At 42.2% G+C, this 22,821-nt stretch overlaps 1 protein-coding gene across 5 annotated transcripts in view; it reads right to left on the bottom strand.

Moving 5' to 3' along the window:
- Positions 1 to 3,910: 3,910 nt before the first annotated feature.
- The window catches only part of sipa1l3 (signal-induced proliferation-associated 1 like 3), an 81,816-nt gene continuing 62,905 nt past the window's right edge, over positions 3,911 to 22,821 (bottom strand). For 3 of the 5 annotated variants that reach the window (XM_078167086.1, XM_033631102.2, XM_078167087.1), the window contains exons 9-24: positions 21,133 to 21,290; positions 20,445 to 21,027; positions 18,312 to 18,410; positions 18,019 to 18,194; positions 14,499 to 14,744; positions 13,582 to 13,767; positions 12,930 to 13,054; positions 12,120 to 12,238; positions 11,578 to 12,035; positions 9,679 to 9,897; positions 8,812 to 8,974; positions 8,527 to 8,701; positions 8,086 to 8,235; positions 7,347 to 7,473; positions 4,860 to 4,941; positions 3,911 to 4,272 (exon numbers count right to left, since the gene is read on the bottom strand). In XM_078167086.1, the coding sequence (XP_078023212.1) occupies positions 4,078 to 4,272; positions 4,860 to 4,941; positions 7,347 to 7,473; positions 8,086 to 8,235; positions 8,527 to 8,701; positions 8,812 to 8,974; positions 9,679 to 9,897; positions 11,578 to 12,035; positions 12,120 to 12,238; positions 12,930 to 13,054; positions 13,582 to 13,767; positions 14,499 to 14,744; positions 18,019 to 18,194; positions 18,312 to 18,410; positions 20,445 to 21,027; positions 21,133 to 21,290 (3,261 nt within the window). In that variant the 3' untranslated portion in view covers positions 3,911 to 4,077. The remainder of the gene's footprint in view (positions 4,273 to 4,859; positions 4,942 to 7,346; positions 7,474 to 8,085; positions 8,236 to 8,526; positions 8,702 to 8,811; positions 8,975 to 9,678; positions 9,898 to 11,577; positions 12,036 to 12,119; positions 12,239 to 12,929; positions 13,055 to 13,581; positions 13,768 to 14,498; positions 14,745 to 18,018; positions 18,195 to 18,311; positions 18,411 to 20,444; positions 21,028 to 21,132; positions 21,291 to 22,821) is intronic. The other 2 variants (XM_078167088.1, XM_033631103.2) reach the window with 1 other exon arrangement.

Raw genomic sequence — 22,821 nt, 5'->3', positions numbered from 1 at the left:
GAGAATTCGGCACAATCCTATTTACTACCACTTGTGTACCTTCAAAGAAATGAGGTACTATTGTCGAAAATTGAAAGAAAAAAAATAATAGAAAATCAGCCAGTGTTCTGATAATTATTTTTAATATATTTTTTATAAAATAATGAAAACATAATTTACACTTTTAAATGTACAAGTTATTATTACAACCCAAAGAAAACAATGTCCAACCAAAAACATTTTGCCTGTGCGTCCCGCAGAAAGCACCAACACACAAACGGGGAAACGATGATGCCAGAAAATAGAAAAACGACAAGGAATCATACAAATCAGTTTTTGTACAGAAATCAGAAGTAAAACGGCATAAACAAATAAAAACACAGTACCCTCTCATCTTCACTATTGTCTGCAACAGTGGGAATGTGTTAAAAAATAAATTATCAAAATATTTAACATCTAAAAAAAAACAAACCTAGTTATACAATATTACCGTTAACCATAATGCATTATTGATTTGTTCAACAGGGATCATTGTGTATGCTATAAATAGCTTAAAATTATACATAACATTAACTATATAAAAAAAAAGAAACCTTGCCCCTTTTACATAAGCGAACTAAAGACACCTGCAGATACTAAAGTCACAGCTGAAGCTGCACGGATGAAGCAGGAATAACAGGAGTGTGTCACTTCAACTCTGAGACTCTGAACCCCATTAAAGGTCCACACAGGTACAAACATTACTGGTATCAAAGTGACAACTTGAAACTGGCAAACTGGCTGCAGAGGAATAAAGGAGGCGGAGACATGAGAGCAGGAGGAAGTGGCAGTTTTCTGTCCAGCTCCGAGTCAGTGAAAGAAAAGTAGTTTTGACAGTAGGAGTGGGCGACATGGATAGAATCTGTTGTCATGGCATCTTAAATGAAGATATCAATATGGTCAACTTCATGAAAAATCTTGCAGATGAATTTGTGTCTCTGCCTGTAATGACCAAATACACCCAGATATATTAAAGGGATAACCACAAAAGTATAAACTGTACGGCTAAATGCAAATTGCCTCAGGTTGCGTCACATCGCCCACTCCTAGCTAATGTTTAGTGTCCTTTAACAGCATCTTGAGGAACCTGAGTGAGTTGGGATTCAAAATTCAACTGTTCCAGTCTGACCAGGGAAGAAAGCTCCTGACGACAGAGAAGTAGCCGTCCTGCAGGGCAGAGCAGGACGTGACCATGTAGTACAATTTTATCAGCATATCTAAACCGACAGGAAGATTAGAGTCACCCTCTGCAGGGATGTAGTGTCCATTCAGTACCAGCGTCCAAAAAAACCACACATTGTTTCCGTATGAAAAATAGATATAGTAGACAATATCGTTAAGCAAGCTAGCAGTATAAATAGTGTCTTTTGTGTTCATCTGGGGTCGTCACAGAACACGGGGACAAATCCGCTCACACACACAGACAGACTGGTTCTGATATGACGGAGCTTCAGTGTTGTCGAGTGAGTTTCATGTACAGTAAATGTTTTCTGTAAGCACACGTTACGGGTGGCAGATTCATCTTGATTAGTATGCAAAGAAGACGCAGTTATAAGAATAGTTTGACATTTTGGGGAAATGCAGTTATTTACCTCTAGTGGCGAGTCAGAGAGGATTGATACCACTCGTGTTTGTCAGTTAAATATGAAGCTAAAGCAAACAGACTGTTAGCTTAGCTTAGCATGAAGACTGGAGCTAGCTCTGTCCAACAGAAATAAAGTCCACCTACCAGCACATCCAAAGTTCATTAATAAACATGGTAAATCTAGTTTGTTTTTTTATACTTAAATACTATAAGGGGACCATGTTTGGTAACAGCTATCGAAATCAAGTATGTATGTAGCCCGACAGTCCTTAAAGGTGATATTTTTGGCTAGATGGAATTGCTCATCAGGTCACAGAGTTCTGTTTAACACCCAAGCAGCAAACTACGCAGCTGAAAAATGAAGCCAACTTGAAAGTGCCAAAAACTGCAACCCCTCTAATGGCCACTAGGGGCTGGCTCCAAAAGCAAGTCAATCCCCATAGACCTCCATGTTAAAATGCCCAACTTTACAGCAGATTTAAATGTGTGTACAGCCTGGTACAAAAAGTGGTTTGGGTCTCTAGAGCTAATTCACTTGTTCATGACAACTGTACAGGAGGTTAGGTTGTATATAACTTGCCCATTTATATTATATAAAGGCTTAAAGTTACAAATATTTCAGGGCAGGATGCTTTGAGTGACAGGCTGTCTGTGAGGTGTCACTACAGTCTGAGTCAGTTGCACCCTCTCGTCCAAATTTGGTCACTCCTGGCACCAAAAAAACAAGACGGCAGGAGTCCACAAACCAAAGGGTGACATAACGCTACGCCCATTATTTTATACAGACTATAATAACATCAGGACAAATTGCCAGACGACCAGCGGAAACACCTGGATGTTGGCTGTAAACTGGTGTATTGTCCTTTAGAACTTGTTTTTGTTTGGGATTAAAAAACTTACAACGTGTTGACTAGAGACAATCTTACCATGAAATCACACCAGCTGCGACTTTGATCTGTGATTTAAAACCAGTGTGGCTCTGAGAGGAGGCAATGGTCCTTTCCTTGCTTCCTATCCCCCACTTCTGGTGCCCTTGCTCGCACCACACCCATCCTCAAACCAGGCCTTCAATTTGATCTTAACACCTGTAAAGTTTTGTGACTGCATCTTGCATGGATGTGACACTGTCGCGGTGACAATATCTGTCCACAGACAGTCTAATAAAAACCTGACAAAGTACTGAAACTGCTTCAGTCCACAGTTGGTGTCACCAGGACCACATTCTGCCATGATGACACACACACAAACTCACAAGGTGAAGCTGTCATGGCTGTTAATAATTAGTGAGTTTTAGAGGTGCTGGTAGGCAGATTCTGTTATGTTTGAGCAGAGCGAGTTTCCCCTGTATGCAGTCTTCATGCTAGGCTAATAACCGTTTGTTGGCTGTCCCCTTAATGTATTTAACAGAAAGTCTCTGCCATAAAGCAAACACAAAATGTCAAACCACCGCTTTAAATACATATATAAAAAAAGATCATCTGTAAGACGCACCGAGACAACGACTCAAGGTTAAAATAATTATCCAGTACATTTAGATCTGAGATGATACGGCACTGCTGAAAACAGTGAAAATTAAGTTCAAAACAATGCACTACATTAGAGATATGATACTATTAATATCACTGAGCTTCATGACATCGACCACTTACACTCGCTCAACACGCTGATGGCTTGTTTCACATCTAAAGGGCCGCGGGTTCATCCATGTAAACGGAGGAAAGAAAAGTATCGTGGCCCACAAGTGTTCATATTACAGTAAACTAGTTTGTTCATCACTCAACACGTCCTATAACAGACCATCATACACACGCTCACACCAGAGGTTAATAAAATGGATCTTGCCTCGAGCACAAACACTGTTGTGCCATAATGTTTCTGAGTGTTCGCTGTACCATCAGTTACACACACACACACACACATTCACACACACACATCTCTTTAGTACGACAATATCAGTACAATATAGGTAATATTGATACATGAGAATTGTACCACAGGCATGTATCTACAGTACCATGTCTGTAGAGCTTCCATTACTTCTAGTGCATTCTGGGAGATGCAGTCTGTAATGAGTCTTTTATTTGGCTGATTGGCTGCAGGAACAGTATTAGGCCTCTCCAGGTGATGTAGTGTTCTCGAAAACAGTCTCCTCTCTGACTCGCTCCTCTGGCATAGTAGCATATGTATTTATATATATGACAGGTATATAAGACTTTTGGACTTCAGTTTATAAAAATAAAATAAACGGGCTCAGAGAATAGAGAGGGAGGGTCTCTGCTCCGTCTGGGAGTGTTGCATTTTTAAAAATCTTTTTTTTTTTTTTGTCTTGCTCTCTCTACGGTTTAAGGCAGTCCAGTGGAAGCTGAGTGAGGTGACGTCAGTGTGATCTCTGCCGCCGCTGTGTGCAAGGAATCCTGGGTGCTCTCACAGCCGCCCTCCCTCTGTGGTCTCAATCTCTTCTTCCTCTGCAGGCATCACTCCCTCTTTGAGTCAGATTCGTGTGTTAAGGAGTGAGGCTCGTGGTCACGCTCCGTGTTGTCGGCGTTATTGAAAAGCCTGCTGAACTTGCGCAGCTGCTCGCTGGCTGTCAGGCTCTCCTCCTGTAAGCGCTGGTTGTTCTCTCTCAGGTTGGCCATCTCTGCCAGCAGGACGACTTTATCCTGCTTCTCCTGGTGACGGCAACGTGAGGAGAGAAGAAGAGTCAGTTTCAGTTTTGCTGATATTAAAGGAATAGTTTGACCTTTATAAGAAATACTCTTATTTGCTTCCTTGCTGAGGGTCAGATGAGAAGATCGATACCACTCTGCTGTTTGTCAGCTAAATATGAAGCTACAGCCAGGAGAACGTTAGCTTAGCTTAGCATATTTACTGGGAACTGGCAAACAGCTGACCTGGCTTTACTCTGCAGTAACAAAAATGTGTCTATGAGCACCACAACCCCCCTCAAAAATCTCATCTTGTCGTTTTTAGACTTCAGTTTGTGAACAAATTAAAATAACAATAATTTTGAACACTGATTAGACAGCTTTAGAGGTGCCGGTAAAAACTTTTTTGGTAAAATTTCATCTTTAAAACACAGGAAACACAAGAATGCATTTTATTCAAAAGCTGATTTATTATAGCGTGAGGAGGTAAAAGTATCAAATGGTATCCTGGTGGGTGCATGTAACATTACTATCATGCTCTGGGTTATCATTTTTCTACTTTTATTACCTGTTTATTAAAGAATATATGTGAAAAACAAAAGATTTCTCACTCTCTCCAGGTCATTGTTGAGCTGTTTCAACATCACTTCCAGGTGGTAGAGCCGACCAGACAAGTCGTTGGGCACCTCGTCGCTGTAAACACAAACACCACAAATGACTTTGCATGTAGAGCCAACAACCACAACACTACTGAAAGAGAAACACACACTGAGTGCTGTGCAGGTTGTGCAGGTGCATAGAGAACAGGTTTTACTGGTGTCTGTGTGAGTGCATTAATTCTTGTGTAACACTGTTTGAGCTGAAGCTCCTTAGTTTCAATAATATATTTAGTGCTGCTCACTGGGAGGAAAAATAAACAACCTGTCTGGAAACACAGAGACTGAAACAATAATTCAAACAACAAACTGTTTACTTTAGTGAGAATTCACAGAGGAGTTCACAAGCTGGAGAGTCTGCTCACGTTCAGTTCAGTAAAGTACCACAAGGTGGCAGTAGTGACAAAGAGATAAGTTAATAGAGCTTTCTGACTGCACTGTTTCACATGACTGTTCGTCAAGTCTGCCTGACGGCAATGAAAATTAAGATCCCGCAAGTCATTATAATCAGAGACTTCATCAAAATAACGACGTGCTTAATAGTTGAGATACTATCTCATGATTTTGAGAAAGGTTCCCATTATTTTGAGATACTAATCATTTGAGGAGCTTCTCTTTATTTCTGGATACTGTGTTTTTGATACAACATCCCCTTGTGATACTAACTCATTATTTTGAGATATTAGGTCATTATTTTAAGATACAAAGTTTAATAGAATGAGATTCTTTCTCATTATTTTGATATCTCATGTCATTATTTCGAGATACTAACTCACTGTTTTGAGATACTAACTCATTATTTTGGAATAATGATATTATCTGATATTTTATGCCATTATTTTGAGATATTACATCATTATTTTGAGATACAAAGTCATTATTTTGATATTTTATGTAATTATTTTTAAGATACTAACTCACTGTTTTGAAATACTAATTCATTATTTTGAGATATGTCATTATTTTGGTATTTTATGTCATTATTTTGAAATATTACATCATTATTTTTGAGATACTAACTCACTGTTTTGAGATACTAACTCATTATTTTGAGATATGTCATTATTTTGGTATTTTATGTCATTATTTTGAGATACAAAGTTATTATTTTGAGATACTAACTCATTATTTGAAAGAAACTAACTCACTGTTTTGATATACTAACTCACTGTTTTGATATACACTGTTTTGAGATACTAACTCACTGTTTTGAGATACTAACTCACTGTTTTGAAATATTAACTCATTATTTTGAGATATGTCATTATTTTGGTATTTTATGTCATTATTTTGAAATATTACGTCATTTTTGAGATACTAACTCACTGTTTTGAGATACTCATTATTTTGAGATATGTCATTATTTTGAGATACAAAGTTATTATTTTGAGATAGTAACTCATTATTTCAAAGAAACTAACTCACTGTTTTGATATACTAACTCACTGTTTTGATATACTAACTCACTGTTTTGAGATACTAACTCATTATTTTGATATATTTCATTATTTTTGAGATATGTCATTTTTTGAGATACAAAGTTAGTATTTTGAGATACTAACTCATTATTTTAAAGAAACTAACTCACTGTTTTGAGATACTTAGTCATTATTTTGATTTTTTTGGTCATTATTTTTGAGATATCACATCATTATTTTGAAATACTAAGTTATTATTTTGAGATATTGCGTCATTATTTTGAGCTACTAAATTGTTATTTTGAGATATTACGTCATTTTTTGAGATACTAAGTTATTATTATGAGATACAAAGTTATTATTTTGAGATACTATGTTATTATTTATGAGCTACTAAGTTATCATTTTGACTTTTAGGTCTTTTTCTTTTTGAGATATCATGTCATTATTTTGATAGGTTAAGCTATTATTTTCAAAACAAAAGAACTGACATGCTCGACTCAGTCTGAAAAATCACAGGGTGCCGACCCAAAAATCACAAACTGAATAGATCAAAATATCAGCACTCACAAATATCATATATATCAGTCTTTTAATGACACACAGCAGTGTCAAAAACGGACGTGTTTTATTTGCTATTGTTTTGACATATTAGGTTGTTATTTTGAGATATGTCATTATTTTGAGATACATTATAATTTTGAGATGTTATGTCATTATTTTGATACTAAGTTATTAATTTGAGATAGTATGTCCTTTTTTTAAGATACTAACTCATTATTTTTGAAATACTTAGTCATTATGTTGAGATATTATGTCATTATTTGGAGATACTAAATCATTTGAGGAGCTTCTCTATTTTTAGATACTGTCTTTTTTCAAATAAAATCCTTTTGAGATACTAAGTTATTATTTTAAGATAATCAGTCATTATTTTGAGGTATTAACTCATTTCTAATGACTTACAGGATCTTTTTCTTTTTTAATCATTCTGGTGAAAATGGGCTTGCACAGGTTGACCTACCTGCTGAAGGTTGGTGTGGTCCGTGGTGTCTGAGGAGTCTGAAACTGGACCGGACTGACAACTGGTCTCATGTCTGGACCTCCGACCTGCGGCTCAGTCAGTGAGAAGAGGGAAACTGCTCTTTGTGCTGCAACAGAGACACATAATCGCACTTTCTAAAAAGCTGTATAAACGAGTCTTTTTTTACCCGAGTGTCCCTCGGGACACGTGACACAATCACACCTCAGCACAGGAGGAGCTGGCAGCAGGTAAGGTTATGGATCAAGTGTTGGCTTGAGTCTGGTGTGTTTGTCTGTGCTGTGATCGTCTTTGTGGTTGCAGGGGACACGAGGGACGGGAGGGAGACGCAGACAAGGAACAGTGGCTGGGAAGCAGAGCAGGCGATCATGTAGGTAGATGAAGGCGCAAATCACTCCCTCTTTCCCAGGAGTGTCGTGTGACAGACGAGAGCCGAGACAACACCCGACATCCAGACAATACGTCTCACATCCACCAGGGATTTTACATTTTGTGCTTATTAATTACATTCAATGAATCCCACTTTTCTTCTTTAAATCTTGATCAATTTTGATTGGTTTAGCATTAAATGGATCAATTACATGAAGTCACTTTCTGTAAGCTGTTGGGCGTGTAACTTTCAGCCAAACCATAACAGAAAAATCCACAAAATCCCACCTGTTACATCAAGAATCTCACAGTGAGTTAAACAAACCTAATCCTGAAGCATCTCCATCCTCACCTTCGTAGGCCTTAGCAGCATTGACCAGGCTGGACCACTCCAGTCCACAGGCTGTATCTGGAAGAGGCATCAGCCCAGGATCGAGCCTCCTCAGCGGGGGAACTTTGTCTCTAACTTCTGTGAGAGACAGCTCCGAGGCAGACAGAGGCACTGAGGGACAGGAGACGAGAGCAGCTGCAGTGAGTGAACAAACCTCTACATAAAAACAAGCGCATCTATGTACAGGGTTGTAGAAGTTGTGAAAGCCACAAATAACTTGTGCATAACAATGATAAAAGGATTGCTTTCACTAGGGAGCCTCTTCGATCCCCACAGAGAGAAACTTGGCAGCTAACACACTGAACACAGCAGTGTTGGCAGCGAACGCTCAACACCATTTTCACAAGTTTCGTCCACCTGCCCGAAAGCAAAACGACAACAGTTGTTGCAGTTTAAACTCACCCTTCTTGCTCTGCATGTGGTTTGAGGAGACGGCATGTCTGCGCGTGGGCAGTGTGCAGGTGAAGAGTACGTCAGTGGGCGTCGTCGGATTCTCAGAGTTGGCGAAGCTGGCCTCTCTGCGCCCGCTGCACAGTGACTCATCTGAAAAGGTGCGCTGCAAGGTCCGTCTAGGAGACTACAGGGATAAAAGTGACCAGAGATCAGAGAGCTGTGTGTGCAAGTTCATCAAAGTAAGACTGCTGATTGATAACATGTTACAGTGCCAAATGTTAGTGTGTTCCTCACTGGGTCTCTTTGTGGTGTCTCTCCCACGTTGTCCATAATGATCAGTTTCTTCAGGTCATCTTCGATGGTGCTTTTGTATGTCCGTCGAGGAGAACGCAGGTCCCTCAGTGAGGCTCGGAGCCGAGGCTGCCCAAAGACGTTCTTTGAGTTCGTATCCACCTGCCTGGAGAAACGAGACATGAGCACAAAAAACACAAAGGATAGTGTGTATTTTCTCCCCACACTGACCCCTAACCATTTTCACTTCCAGCCCATTCACAGGTCAGTATTTTAGAGGCTGGTTTCAGGCCCAAACACACTGGAGACAATCATGGTTTCTACTAATGTAACCTGTTCCATGTTTACATTAATTACCAATTTATAACTGAGGTGACCTGAGCATCATTTTGTATTCACCAATAATAAGGACTAGAAAATTCGCTCCATTTCAAAGCTTAATCATAATGATTTTAGGATGAGCAAGGATGAGTAACTGAATGTCAGTTGTGGAGACAAAAAACTAAATAGGGTCAAGACACCTCAACTTCATTAGTGAAAATAATGTCTCTTAATAGTGCCTTCAGACCAATCAAAATGCAAATACACTTCAGAGCCACATTCACCCATTCACACACTCATTCATACACCGGTGGCCGAGCCCAGACCACCTGCTACACAGTTTAAAATTCATACACAATCACACACTACTGGCACACACACTGGGAGCAATTTGGGTTTCAGTATGTCGCCCAAGGATCCTTCGACATGTGGACTGAAGGAGTCAGGGATCGAACTATTGATCTTCCGATTTGTGGACGACCCACTCTACCTCCTGAGCCACAGCTGCCTTCAAAGCTGCTCATTTGAAGCTCTCAGTTACTAACTTACTTCTTGTTGTTGCTCTCAGAGGAGGTTGCATTTGAAGGCGACGGGCTGCTGTCCTCGTTCTGCCAAGCGCTTGGCCTGCTCTTCCCATAAAAGGCCTTGGGGGCGGAGCTGGACAGAGGGATGGAGCTCAGCTGAGCTGAAGTAGGCGTCGTCGTAGCGGCTCGGACGGGCTGGGCTTTCTCGGCTGTTGGAGTCTTGTAACCCTGCGGTGTGTAGGCCCTGAAAGGACAGACAAGGCACACAGATACATATGTAATTAATACATCACAATCTAGTGTAATACAGGAGGGAAAGCCTTTTTATAAACTGTTGAAAAAAAAAGCTAGTGAAGAAGGTTCTCAGAGGCAGCGACTTTAGTATAATTAGTTCACTCAACATCTTTACAGAGGGTGGGCAATGTCTGCTTGTCCACCCTTCTTTTCACAGGAAAAGATTAATATCATTAACTCAACAGACAATGTCACAGATAGATGATGCAACGTACATTAACAAAATCGAAAAGAACAAGATATTAAGATCACAGGAAGGGACATGCAGGGAAAATAATTTTCTCCAGCTGAACTAAAAATTTACAAAAGATTAATTCTGTGCTAAAATAAAGCATTTTACATTATATGGTTTAATTATTTGCCCCTTTGCAGGATCAATTCCAATATTACAAGTCACAAAAAGATCTTCCTCTCGTCAGCGAGTTAAAGGAACAGTTTTTTTGGAGAATAGGCAAAAATCAGCCGACCAGTGGGTGATTTTTTTGTTAAATTTGGACAGAGCCAGACTAGCTGTTTCCCCGTTTCCAGTCTTTGTGCTAAGCTAAGCTAACCATCTGCTGGCTGTAGGTGATATGAGAGAGTTACTGACCTCCTCATCAACTCTGGAAAAGAAAGCCAATAAGCATCCTTCCCAAAATATGGAACTACTCCTTTAGGAAAGAGGACCTAATAATCATGTGATTGAGTGAGTGGGTGATCCTCTGGCATGTAAGTCTGCCATTAAAATGTGAAATAAATTTTAAGAGCACAGACACAGAAGGTAAACTGAGTTTTTTTTTGTTTTTTTTTACTACTCTTTTTGTTTGTCTTTCTACACAGGCATAATTTATTCTCATAGCACGCATCTTCCTTTCCTCCTTTTCATTGATCAGGCAATGAAGACAGAGTGTGCAATTAAGTGGAGGTAGTGTTGTCTGTATCACACAGCAGATACTATGCTACTGACTGCTGATACAACACCACTGACAGCAAAGGTAAACAGCAGAAGAGTAATGAACTACAACTGCTATATCTATCACCCAATAACATCTACTGTAATAATGTGACCAAAACAAAACCCCCACATCTGTTTAACTGTGCACAGTACCTGTGATGAATCATCTGTGTCCTAAAGCCTTTTGTTTTAAATTTATGTCTATATTTTGATGACGGTCCGACACACCCCAGGCACAGACTGCAACACCAGAGTCGATGGCGCTCAGGGTTTAAACACAGATTGTTTTAATCCAGCACAGAGCAGTCGAAGCCTGTGCATGTTTGTGTTTTGTGCCTGCATGCGTTTACGATGTGGGGGGAGGCAAGTGCACCAGCAGAAGAGATCACATGATGATCTGTATGTTTCACAAGGATTAGGCTGCTTTAATCCTTAATGTACCCTTTAATGATAGATTTGCATGTTGTTTGAAAAGGATCTGGTGAACGCTGCTGCTTTATCATTCACGAAAGATTCCTCAAATTATTACCAAGTACGCATATTCTCCATTAAGCTCGGCAGCGTTAAAGATTTATGAATGTAAAGCAACACTCAGCACAGATCTGCCATGTCATTCATTGAGGTTAATGTTAGTTAATATTAGCTTCATAAAAAATGCCATAAAAGATGCATCTCATCAGTGAGTCGTTCTCTTACCTGGGTTTGAGAGCATCCATTTTATCAGCGCTGGAGCCAGGAGGCGGGAATGTCCTGGTCCGGTACCCTTTGTTCTGGTTGGCCGCAGCTGGTATGATGGGTGAAGACTCCCGTCTCCTCGCTTCTCCGCTGCCACTGCTGCCACCACTGCTCCTTCCCACGGACAGCTCCTGGACGCCACTGTAGGCGGCAAAGCCATGCATAGGCTTGAGGGATTGGCTGTTGGACATGTTTCCGTGGCGAGTGTTGTTGTAGTGAGTCGAGGCATCGATGCCGCTGTCGTTAGACCCCCCCTTGTTGAGAAGGACTGGGTCAGGGTCGGCTGGGTCACCAAGGCAACCCCCGCCTCCTCGCTCTCCTCCAGCTCCTCCGTCAAACCAGCGCTCGTCGCTGTGGCTGCTGGAGGCGTTACTGGACAGAGTGTTACTGCTGGAGTGGCTGGAGTACTGAGTCTCGCCCTGCAGAGGACACAAGGAAACATTCAGACGCACTCACAGTGGCCAAGAAAATGGGCAATAAAACTGGGCGGTGACGAGTCTGACCTTCGAGTGTCTGTTTGGAGAGTCTTTCCCTGGGACATCCTGTCTGGTTATTCTCCTCTGCCCCCCTCCGCCACCACCCGGTCCCCGAGACGACGATGCTGGGACATGCCAGAGGGGTTCTAGACAGAAAACACACACAGACACTCGCAGGATTAAAGAAAATTACACTGAACCTCCATGGTTGGCAAAGAGGATTAAATACTTATGGCACATTTAAACACTGACCTCCACCCACCCACAAAATCACCCTCCATTATCTCTACTGTACAACACACACACTTTGACACAATATAGAGACCATGAATGTAGTTAAAGATAAGTCTGTAATAAATTCTTTTTGGCCACATATCACCACCTTTTAGGTTGATATGGTGAACGTGTTAGCAAACAGTTGCCAGTTTACACATCAAACAGATACAAGGTAACATTATGATTCATTCGGAGTCCTGTTTTTGGCCACCTGATGAATGAGTCCAACATTTACTCTCTTTTACCACTGTTTTTGGTCTCTACCAACTCCAGAGAAGAGTATCTGCTCCAGTATGTTCACCAGACAGTCGCTAACTGTGTCTGTCAGTTGTTCGGTGATGAGCGAGTACTGTACAGTGAGTTTAAAGAGCTTTTTTTTTTCTGAAAACAGCTGCTTGCTGTGACTGAAAACATTGATGAGAGGTTGAATATATTTTGAGGAATAACACTAAACTAGCCAAAACACCAAAACAAAGAGCTTAAAATCCCTAAAGCTCTACGGAGCTGAGGGGAGCTGCTGAGTCAGGTGATAATTCTCTTTGTTTTGTGAAGGTGGTGTACCTGTTTTGCAGCGCTCGATGGTGCTGTCCTGACTGGTGAAGCCTGAGGAAGACTCCCCGCTGGAGGTAATGTCCACACTGAGGTGGGGCTCATACGGCAGCAGGGAGCGCTGTCCTGCTCCATATCTACACAGACGGATCACAGGAGGGGGGACAGCAGTTGATTAATTAACACATTCATGCTACTGTCTGTCATATACGAAATAAGTAACACATGTGGGTTAATTAGATGCAGTCATACATATTCATACAGTGGTACCCACACACACACGCACACAGAGGATAATGTTAACTAAAACATGCACAATACACTGAAATAACACTCCAAAGCAAGCCTTAAAAAATGTAGAGTTTGGATTTAAATTTCAGTTTCTGTTTTGCATCCTGATGGCAGCTGAATAAAAGACATTTCTCCTGTTGGGCGAGATGTTATCAACCTCCACACAGTGAGGAAGAGCCGCCCACACAACAGATCCTTCCTCGAGGAGACAGTGTGTTCATACACGCCTTGCTGCAGACCTGAACACATTATTCATCCTCATCTTACCAACAGATATAATCCACCCTCTAAGCAGCAAAACAGTTGTTAACATCGGACATGTTTAATCGAGGATCAAAGAAGGAGAGCTCGGAGAACAGAAGACCACACACACCTGTCGGGGGAGGGTTTGTAGCGCACGAAGGGGCCCGGTGTGATTCCAGGCGGCCCCATCGTGGCGAGGCTGACCAGGCCTGAGGAGGGCGAGGAGAAGCTGGCTGAGGGGTTTCTGTAGGGCAGTACTCTGTCGCCTCCTGCAGGAGACAGACTGTAGTGGTTCTCTGGGTAGCTCACCGGCCTGCTGGACGACCAACAGAAAAACAATCAGATCACAGCAAGGTGAAGCAGACGAGTAAGGCTGCTACAAGAGTATGCGTAATCTAAATCTACATAAAGTGAGAAACATGCTGCAAAAGTAAAGAGTTTTCGTCAGATCTGGTCAGGATCTGTTTAAATATATTCATTCCTTTAGAAGACTATCCTCAACAAAGTACTGAAAGGTCGAACACTTATAACCTACTGAGCCTTTGCAAACTGGATTGTTAGTTTTTACAGAGGAGGACCACATTTAAAGGTCAAGTGTGTAGGATTTAATGGTATCTGGAGGTGAGGTTGCAGAACTGAAACTTCTCCCCTGTGTCAAGTGTGTAGGAGAACTATGGTGGCCGACCAACATGCAGAAATACCCCTGCCTACAGCCAGGAGTAGATATGTGCACTCTGGGCTGCTGTAGAAACATGATGGTGCAACATGGTGTGGAAGAGGACCTGTTCCGTATGCAGATATAAATATTTTAAGGTAGTGAAAACAATGATTCCTAGTTTTACATGATTCTAAACTGATGGGAGCATAGTTATGAATATTATATACAATTTCTGTCAATCGATAACGCTCAATCCTACACACTGGACCTTTAACGTACTGGTGAAAATTACGTTACAAACCTCAGTTAATCAATATCAGATCATCTTGATAAATAAGACGCAAATATGGATGCTGCTGATAATAGCAGTATACTTCTCTGGAGCTCACCTCTTGAGGTGCTGTGGCTCCCTGTAGGGAGCAGGCATCTGGTTCTTGTATGAGCGTGGCAGTGGATGAGGTGGGGGACCCATCGGAGCCCAGCGCTGTGGGTTGGGGGCACTGTGGAGTCCCGGAGGAATAGGTGGGCTGTCCCATCGCCACATGGGGCGAGGGGATGGTCGGTAGCCTGCCGCTAGAGGCTCAGGTTCTGGCTTCTGCTCCATGGTCTTCATCTCATACTCCTCTGTGCAGCCCCTGACGAGACAGAAGGAGAAAGGGACGTCCAGCACAAATTAATCAAATGCTTGACACAGCTGTCATCCACAGATTTTGATCCTCAGCTCAGTAAAACACAGTGATGAGCAGCAGCGTCCTCTCTGAAGACCTGAACTACAGCTGAACCAGAACTGAGGCTTCTGTGTTGAGTTTAGTGTGAAAACTGGTCAATAAATCTTTATTTATCAACTAAAGAAACAACTCTCATCTGAAATATAATCGTGCTAGCCTCCAGCTCGATATCCAGCACATATCTATTACACATCATCATTATTTCATTCACACAGCCTATTACAGGAGGGCAGGAGGCATCAAATATGCATAGAGGATGTATTCAAGACGAGACAAATGCCGAGAGGAAGAGAAAGGAGATGAGGGAGAGAGAAGGGCGGCCATGACAGTGGAGAAATGGTGTCAAAGAGAAACAAGGCAGGAGTAGGCTTAAAGAAAAAAAAAAACTTTAAGCGAAACAAACACAACACGGCAAAGATTTAAATAAGAGAGAAGAGTTTTTCTGAGGCTGCAGCCGGCTAAGTTTTGAAGCTACAGTTTACAACCACAAACATGATGAAATACAGCTTTCATGGGTATATAACAAGAGAGTTACTCAGCAGTCATCAAAGCAGACGTGCTCACCATCCAATCACTAAAAAATGCAATTCTTACAGAAACCTAACAAATATCAAAAGTTTTTGAGACCAAATCCCAGCATGGATTTTTTTATGGCATTCTTCAAGGTCTTAGTGTGTTAATGTGGTATTTTGGATGGAATTTGATCAATTCTTGAGGGGTCAAAAATGTTTAAATTTAGCATTTGTGCAACAAATGGTACCAACCCAAAAATTGAAGAGGCACTAATGAGACATAATTGAGCAGGAGAATGGCCATCATATCATAGCCCCTAAACATTCAACTTTCAAACTTTGAAGAGGTCCCTAACCAAAACACAATGTTCAATACAGATTTATGGCTAGAAAAACTTCATGCACAGTGGTGAGGTGAATCTCAGATTAATCTTTTGGTTTCCAGCTCTCAGATGATGTATTCCACTTCTATGTGACGTGTACTGTTGACCTGTTATCCCTCCCTATAGACCCACTGCCCCCCCCTGAAATAGACATTTGGGACTATGGTGGATCGAGAGGCTCAAGAGGCTCAAGGCTTCTTCACCAGATAATAGTTCCAATTAAAACTGTGCCCAGTAAATGGTTAGGTTTATTCTGAATAACAGGGCCATTATTTGAAGATATAACATGCAGGGTTGTCCTAAACAACAATGTATAGACTCATACAGAAGTAATCCCTCTCAATCATCACTTATGAACCACTATAAGTGTGTGGCGGTGTATTTATCTGCAGAGACTCTGCCCTCTGTCTTTATTTTCTTCTTTGGGACGTTTATGGGTGTGTACCCCGACACACTCAGCTGAGGTCGGGGCTTTATAAAAAGGCAGCGACCAGGTGCCAGACTGTGGGCAGCAGGCATTTAAGAGACACAGCGTGGAAAAAGTGCAAATATAGCAAGGCGAAACAACAAACAAGATTGTATCTGGGGCTGGCTTTTACTTTTATTCTCACTGGTGAGCGTGTTTACCTACAGTAACCAAAAATCCTGCATAGCGTACCTCCAATGAAAGATATGTTGATGTAGTTTTGTGAGCAGAAATGATGAAGTTCATTAATTTGGATGAACTGTTTCTAGCATATTTAACCTGGATTCATTGCAGAGCCCGGTCAGACTAAACTCTCTTATTTACTCTGCTACAAGAATGTGAAACATCATCAAATAAAAGCTGAAGAGATGTAAACACAATGCACAAACACATTCGAACACTAGCACAAACAGATGATAATCACTAATCAATGAACATCAACACAACACATGGTCAAGACGCTTGGATCAATCAAGAAATACTAACTCAACCAACATCAACACAGTTGCACAGCAGCAGTACAAACCTTAGAAAGAGCAGAGCCTACCAATGTTGACATGCAGTGTTTCTTCCATCACACTGGAGGAGGTGACACAGCTGGAGCGCCCCAAAACACACACACACGTGGTCAAACACACTACAGCATCACACCTTGCCTTCAGTGTATCCGTCCATCTTGCGTGAGCACGAGTCGGAGCAGAAAGGGAAAAACCACTTCCAACTCTAGTTTCTCTTTCTTTCTCTCCTCCACCCACCTCTCTCACTCTCGGTGGTGTTGAGACACGTCGTCCTCACCGAGCGCTTCTCTGCCTCTCCAACTCGATAAACCCTGCCTCTCTCTATCTCTCCATCCCTCCCTCTTTTCTGTCCTTTTCATTCGCACAGGGCATGCATTTTTAATTAATCACTTCCACTCCTTTATTTATTTATTTATTTATGGTCTCCATTTTTTTTTCCCCCTGCAGATTCCAGGCCTTAATCTCATGCAATCTGCTTGCTTGGCACACAACGACAAACGAGTTAGAGAGAGGGAGAGAGAAAGAGAGGGGGGAAGAGTGAAATACAAGACTCTAATTATCAGCTGCTACTTGAGAGAGTGTGTGTGTGTGTGTGTGTGTCAAAGGGATTTAAGTTGGTGTAATTAAACTGCCTCCAACATTAAAGATATCTAACCACTGTGCGATCACACAGCCAGCCACAATTACTGTATTTAAAAGCTCTGGTTCTCAGTCAGAAACACACACATGCGCGCGCGCGCACACACACACACACACACACACACTGTGGTTATTTCTTCACCTCCGTAACTGTTCTGTAACACCACATCAGCGTCTCATAAGGCCTCGTTATTCTGTCTTTGTCAAGGCTGTGTGTGTAGATGAAAGGTTGGAAAAGGATGACGGCAGGGAAAAGAAATAGATTGTGGGAGGAGGGGAAACAAGGCTGAGCGAGATGAGACGAGATATGAAGGAGGGAGAGACAAAGAAAGGCAGATTTTGGTTAATTCCCGTTAAACAAATGCTTCTTTCTTTTTTGCCTCATTCCGCCTATTTCCTCTCGAACCACACATCGTTCTTTCTCTCTGTTCGTTCGCTTCCTCTTTTCACACACTCCCACACAAAATCCTCTCAGAACATTGGAGTCTGGCCACTACCGCTTCCATACTTATGTGTGTGTGCGCTCACTCTGGCTCGCTGTTGTCCTTCCACTACTGCCTGCTAACACTCAGCAGAGCCGTCACCTGCTGCCTCAACATCTGTATTCACCACGGCTGTTTAGAAATGAATCATTAGTTCAGCTTCAAAGAGGTCTCAACACACCTGCGAGGCCCCCCCTCTTCATACGGAGGAATGATGACCACTTTGACCGTGACCGACGTCCTCAGCAGGTCAATCATCTGCTCATGAGTCAGCGTAACCGCGGCCACCTTGCAAATCTCCACCAAACGGCTGCCCTGTCTCAGTCCCGCCTGCCAGGCAAAGCCGTATTCCTCCACCTGCATCGGAAAACCATCAAAAAAAGAAAGTCTTAAAACAAGCCAGTTATGTGCAGCCAAGAATCTTCATAGACGAGTATTTGAGATCTGGCGTGGCAGATGGTCATCTGACGGTACCTCAGCCACAGTGCCGTCCAGGCGAACATGGAAGCCCAGTTGTCCCAGTCCGTTTCTTCTCAGAGTCATATCCACCGTCTCACATCCCACGGTCAACGACTGGCCGAGGAGAGGACATGATGTTAGTAAAAAAAAATTAAAATTGCAGTGTCATCATCTTAAACAAAGCAAACATCATGAAACAGCCTGAAAGAGGAATTAAATCTGCATGAAGCGCATTAAATACTGAAATCCATCAATTATATCATCACACAAATTAAGAGGTGACATCACCTAAAACTATGCATGTATTTGGTACTTCCAGAAAGATGAACTTATTTTTAAATATTTTGTTTTCTGTTGGATTAACACAAAGCTCACTAGTCGAGGAAATCTCCTTTTCCCAGCATTTAATTCAACAAATTTTACAGGGATTATCATGATACATCTTTCATCAGCCAGCACATGCTGCCGCACAACTTCACTGAAAAAGTGAGTGACAGTGTATGTTCGCATGGAGAACCTTCATGCAATCACTCTACAATACTTGAGTTCATATTCTAATATGAATATAATGGGCCTGGGTTACGCTTTTGAGGGTTATTAGCTTTGAGCCGGCACATTATTCAGGGCATTCAACAAAACACTTGCTACTTCTTGGAATTATCGTCAAAGTTGCTGCCTTTAAAAAGTCTTGAATTTCCTAGTTGCCAGGATGCTTGGGAAAACTTTCAGGAAATTAAAAACATTCCCAACTGTGGAAATCCTCTGAGCTTGATGCCTCAAAGCAGATGTAAGAGAACAGAGGTGTTCCGGATAAAACTGTAATGAATGACATACTAACTAAACGCAGACTTGACAGAGAATGATTTAAAGGGGCAATAAGCGAAATTCATCATTTCTAGATTGAAGGAATTAAAAAATTGCTATGTGAAGAACTAGAGGTGTAATTTCATCTGGAGTATAGCATGACCTCACACACCCTCTTTCTGTGTTGATCTCCAGCCCATTGTTTACAAGCCGGTCCGGCTGCGCGTTCATGTGAATTAAATTTAATGTTACAATCATAGCATGGGTTAATGTCCGGAGCTTCGGTCCCAGCAATGGGTCAGGTGTTTCGGTTGTGTTAGGTGTGTAGCCCGGCAGCCCAGCTAATTTGCAATTAGTATTGTAAAATGTAGCCCGGCGGGCAGTCTGGCGGCTGTGTTTAGCTATTCCCCTGCCTACTTCAATGATGATGGTACCTGTAATAAATGTAATATATTTGCTGAAATGGAGGCAAGGCTCAGTGAGGGGGGGGGGGGGGGGGGGCGGTTGGAAAGCAGAGGCAGAGGGAGGAGTGGCTCATGACACACTTTGTTTTGCTCTACAGGCAGTGCACAACAATGAACCTAGCGGTGAAACGATTTCGCTTATTGCCCCTTGAAGTCTTAAGGTGGTCTGAAGACAAACTTTTGTACTGTGGCATGATCTCCCACATTTAAGTGTATCAAACAAAAGCAGTGAAAAGGAAACCTGCAAGTAAGTGGGTGAGAGGGAGATGCAAATATTAAAAAAAAAAAAATCAGCTTTGACTCAACACATTTATCAGGCCTCAAGCGTACACACAATGCCTTGGTGAGAATCTTGAATATGAATATAACTGTTTACATCCTACTACACACTACAGTCTATTATATAATGTAAGTAACATAATAATGTTACTCTGTCTGCATACGTTCATCTACGGAATATTAATCATCTCCGCCTGTCACTTGCCCCTCAGAGTGCTACTATCCTCGTTCATTCTTTGGTTATATCTCGTATTGATGATTGCAATTGTGTCCTCTTTAGTCTCCCTCTCAAGTGTCTTCATAAACTCGAGTTGGTTCAGAATTCAGCCGCCTCTATCATTACCAGAACTCCCTCCATAGATCATATCACTCCTGTTCTTCAGCAACTTCACTGACTCCCCTTTAAATATCGCATCGATTTCAAGACTCTCCTTCTCACCTTTAAGGCCCCTTCATATCTACACACACTCGCGTACTCTTAGATCCTCTTCTGCACTCCAGCTCACATCACTATCTGCCTGCTTGACTACCATGGGTTCTAGAGTCTTCAGCCGTTCCCCACCTCTCTACACATGAACTGAAACAAGCTCTAAACTCTCACCTTTAACCTCTGCACCATCTCCCTGATGTCCTGTGCACAGCCCTCAGGTACTCGCACAGCAATGTGGTCTCCTCTACCGTAGAAGATCTTCAGCGCCAGCCGCTCCGGTGTCCAGCCAATCACGTCCGCACAGAAACAGTTAAACACCACCTCTTTGGTGGAGCAGTCTGTCAGGAGGACGTATTCAGCCGATAAACCCAAGGCACAGGGGAGCTCCGCCCCACCGCCACTGAAGTCTTGGGCCTGGACCCTCCATGCGACGGCCCCAGCAGCTCCCAGCTCTGCTCCCTCTCTTGCCTTGGAGCGCTCCCGTTTTTTAGATGCGAGGGAGATGAGGTTGTTGAGCTTACCGGCTGAGTCGAGGGGCGTGCTGCTGACATAGTTCTCAGCCAGGTCACGGAGGTACTCCTGCCGCGTTCGTGTTGCCATAGTGTGGAACTTCTCTGACTTGTGTGCTGCGGTTTCTGCATTGATAACTTTGGCAAGAAGGAAGTTACGGAAGGTTTCTGGGTCACGGAAGGTGACGCCACTGGGGATGGGTGGGCCGAAGGGAGGCACATCCTTCATTCTTGTCACAGCAACACTGAAAGAAGAAGGTGGCACAGATTTGAAGTGTGTGTGTGTTTGAACTATTTTAGTCATGACTCTGTGTATATGAACACGTCCTTGTTCTGTTTAAGACATTTACCTGTAGCAGGTGCCTTCAGAGCAGGGGTTATGCACACGGACAATGACAAAGACGTGCTGGAAGTGTGAGCGGATATTCTGTGGGGTGAAAGGCAATGCTCCTGGCTCCTGAAAGATTATGGTGACAATGTCGTTCCCTATGTGCCTCTTTCTCAGGAGCTGAGGGACAAGAGAGGAGAGAGAAAAAATGACAAGTTAATAAAAATTAGCTAACACAAACTGGCACCAACACAACTGACAATAGAAAGAGTCTGACAAGGGAAACGAGAGATTGAGACGCTCACTACGAGACACCAAACAACAGCTCTTTATGTAATTTGTTTTTCGGATTCTGTGTGGGCTATTTGTGTCTGTGTGTGTATGTGCTGGTTTGTCCATCTATCTGTGTTCGCGTAGGAGACGTGGCACAGAGTCCAAGCTGTGTCTGTGGTGCAGTGCTTGCCAATCCTCTCTTCATCTGCAGAGGGAAGTGTGAAAGTACCAATTATGTAATCCAGCCCACTGTTTGGCCACAGACACACACATTCTCCAGCATGGTGCCTCAGGAGCATCCTTCACTCGCACTGAGACTGCAAGCTCTGAAATTTGGATTATTGTGCCTGATGTAGTGGTTATAAACATTAACTATAACTGATGGAGGAAAGATGTTTGTTGTATCTTACATCTGGCATCTTCATCTATTTTACCATCCATTCTACACACAACTAAATACAGCTGATATGCAAGATTCAACAGGTATTTACTGCACATTTAACCACTGGTCATACAAGGTAAGTGTGCAGCCCTAGCTGGTGTTCTCCTTCTCTCTTCTGAGTGCAAGAGCCTCCACAGTATGTTTATTTCTACTTCACTCCACTTGCATCTGCTTCTGCACCACAGGTTATATTTAATGTCAGATGCTGCCACCTAGAGGTTCATCTGAGCAAGTAAATGTGCTGGCTACTGCAGTCTCTAAACCTCTGGATGGAGTTATTGTGCCATTTATAAAATTACATTTTCTGATTTAATAGCTGACACTAATATGAACTGTTCAAACACACTTATAATTGACTTTATTTAAAAAGTGTAACCCTCACATTTCTTGTTTACTCATCATTTACAAGATGTTTAAGAAGGTCATGTAAAAAAAAGCTTGTTTGTAATAACAAACGATGGATTGCTGCGGGGATAGCAAAAAAGTATAACTCTCCGATTCACAATCTTTGTTGATATTTGAGGAGGAACAAATGACTTCCCCACACTGTACACTAATCCTGAGCACCCACAGGGCCTGTCAGAGTACGTGTTCACCCGTGTGAGCCTCTCATGCAAAACACTTACACAAACTATTAAAAATACCCACACGTAAAAAAAATGTTATCTTACACACAGGTCAGTGACACACACGCAGAACACGCTTCAAACACACAGCACCCTGGAGAATGTGTAGAAAGGCAGCTTTATTTTAAGAAAAAAAAAAAGAGGGAGAAAATAAAGACACTACTCACTACTGAACCCCACCCATCTGATCCAGTTAAAGAACAAGAGGCAGTGAGAGAGCAAGAAGAAAAAGCCAGTGAGTAGGAAAGGACAGAGAACAAAGACTATAAAACATGACAGGCTGAATAAAAAAGAAAAGAGACTCTACATGAAGAGGGTGACACAAGTCACGAGTTTCCACTCTATGAATTCTTGCTGTTGGTTTACGACC

The sequence above is a fragment of the Epinephelus lanceolatus genome, chromosome 4 (genome assembly GCF_041903045.1).
Source record: "Epinephelus lanceolatus isolate andai-2023 chromosome 4, ASM4190304v1, whole genome shotgun sequence".
NCBI classification, from domain to species: Eukaryota; Metazoa; Chordata; class Actinopteri; order Perciformes; family Serranidae; genus Epinephelus; species Epinephelus lanceolatus.
This window is presented reverse-complemented; position numbering and strand designations above follow the sequence as displayed.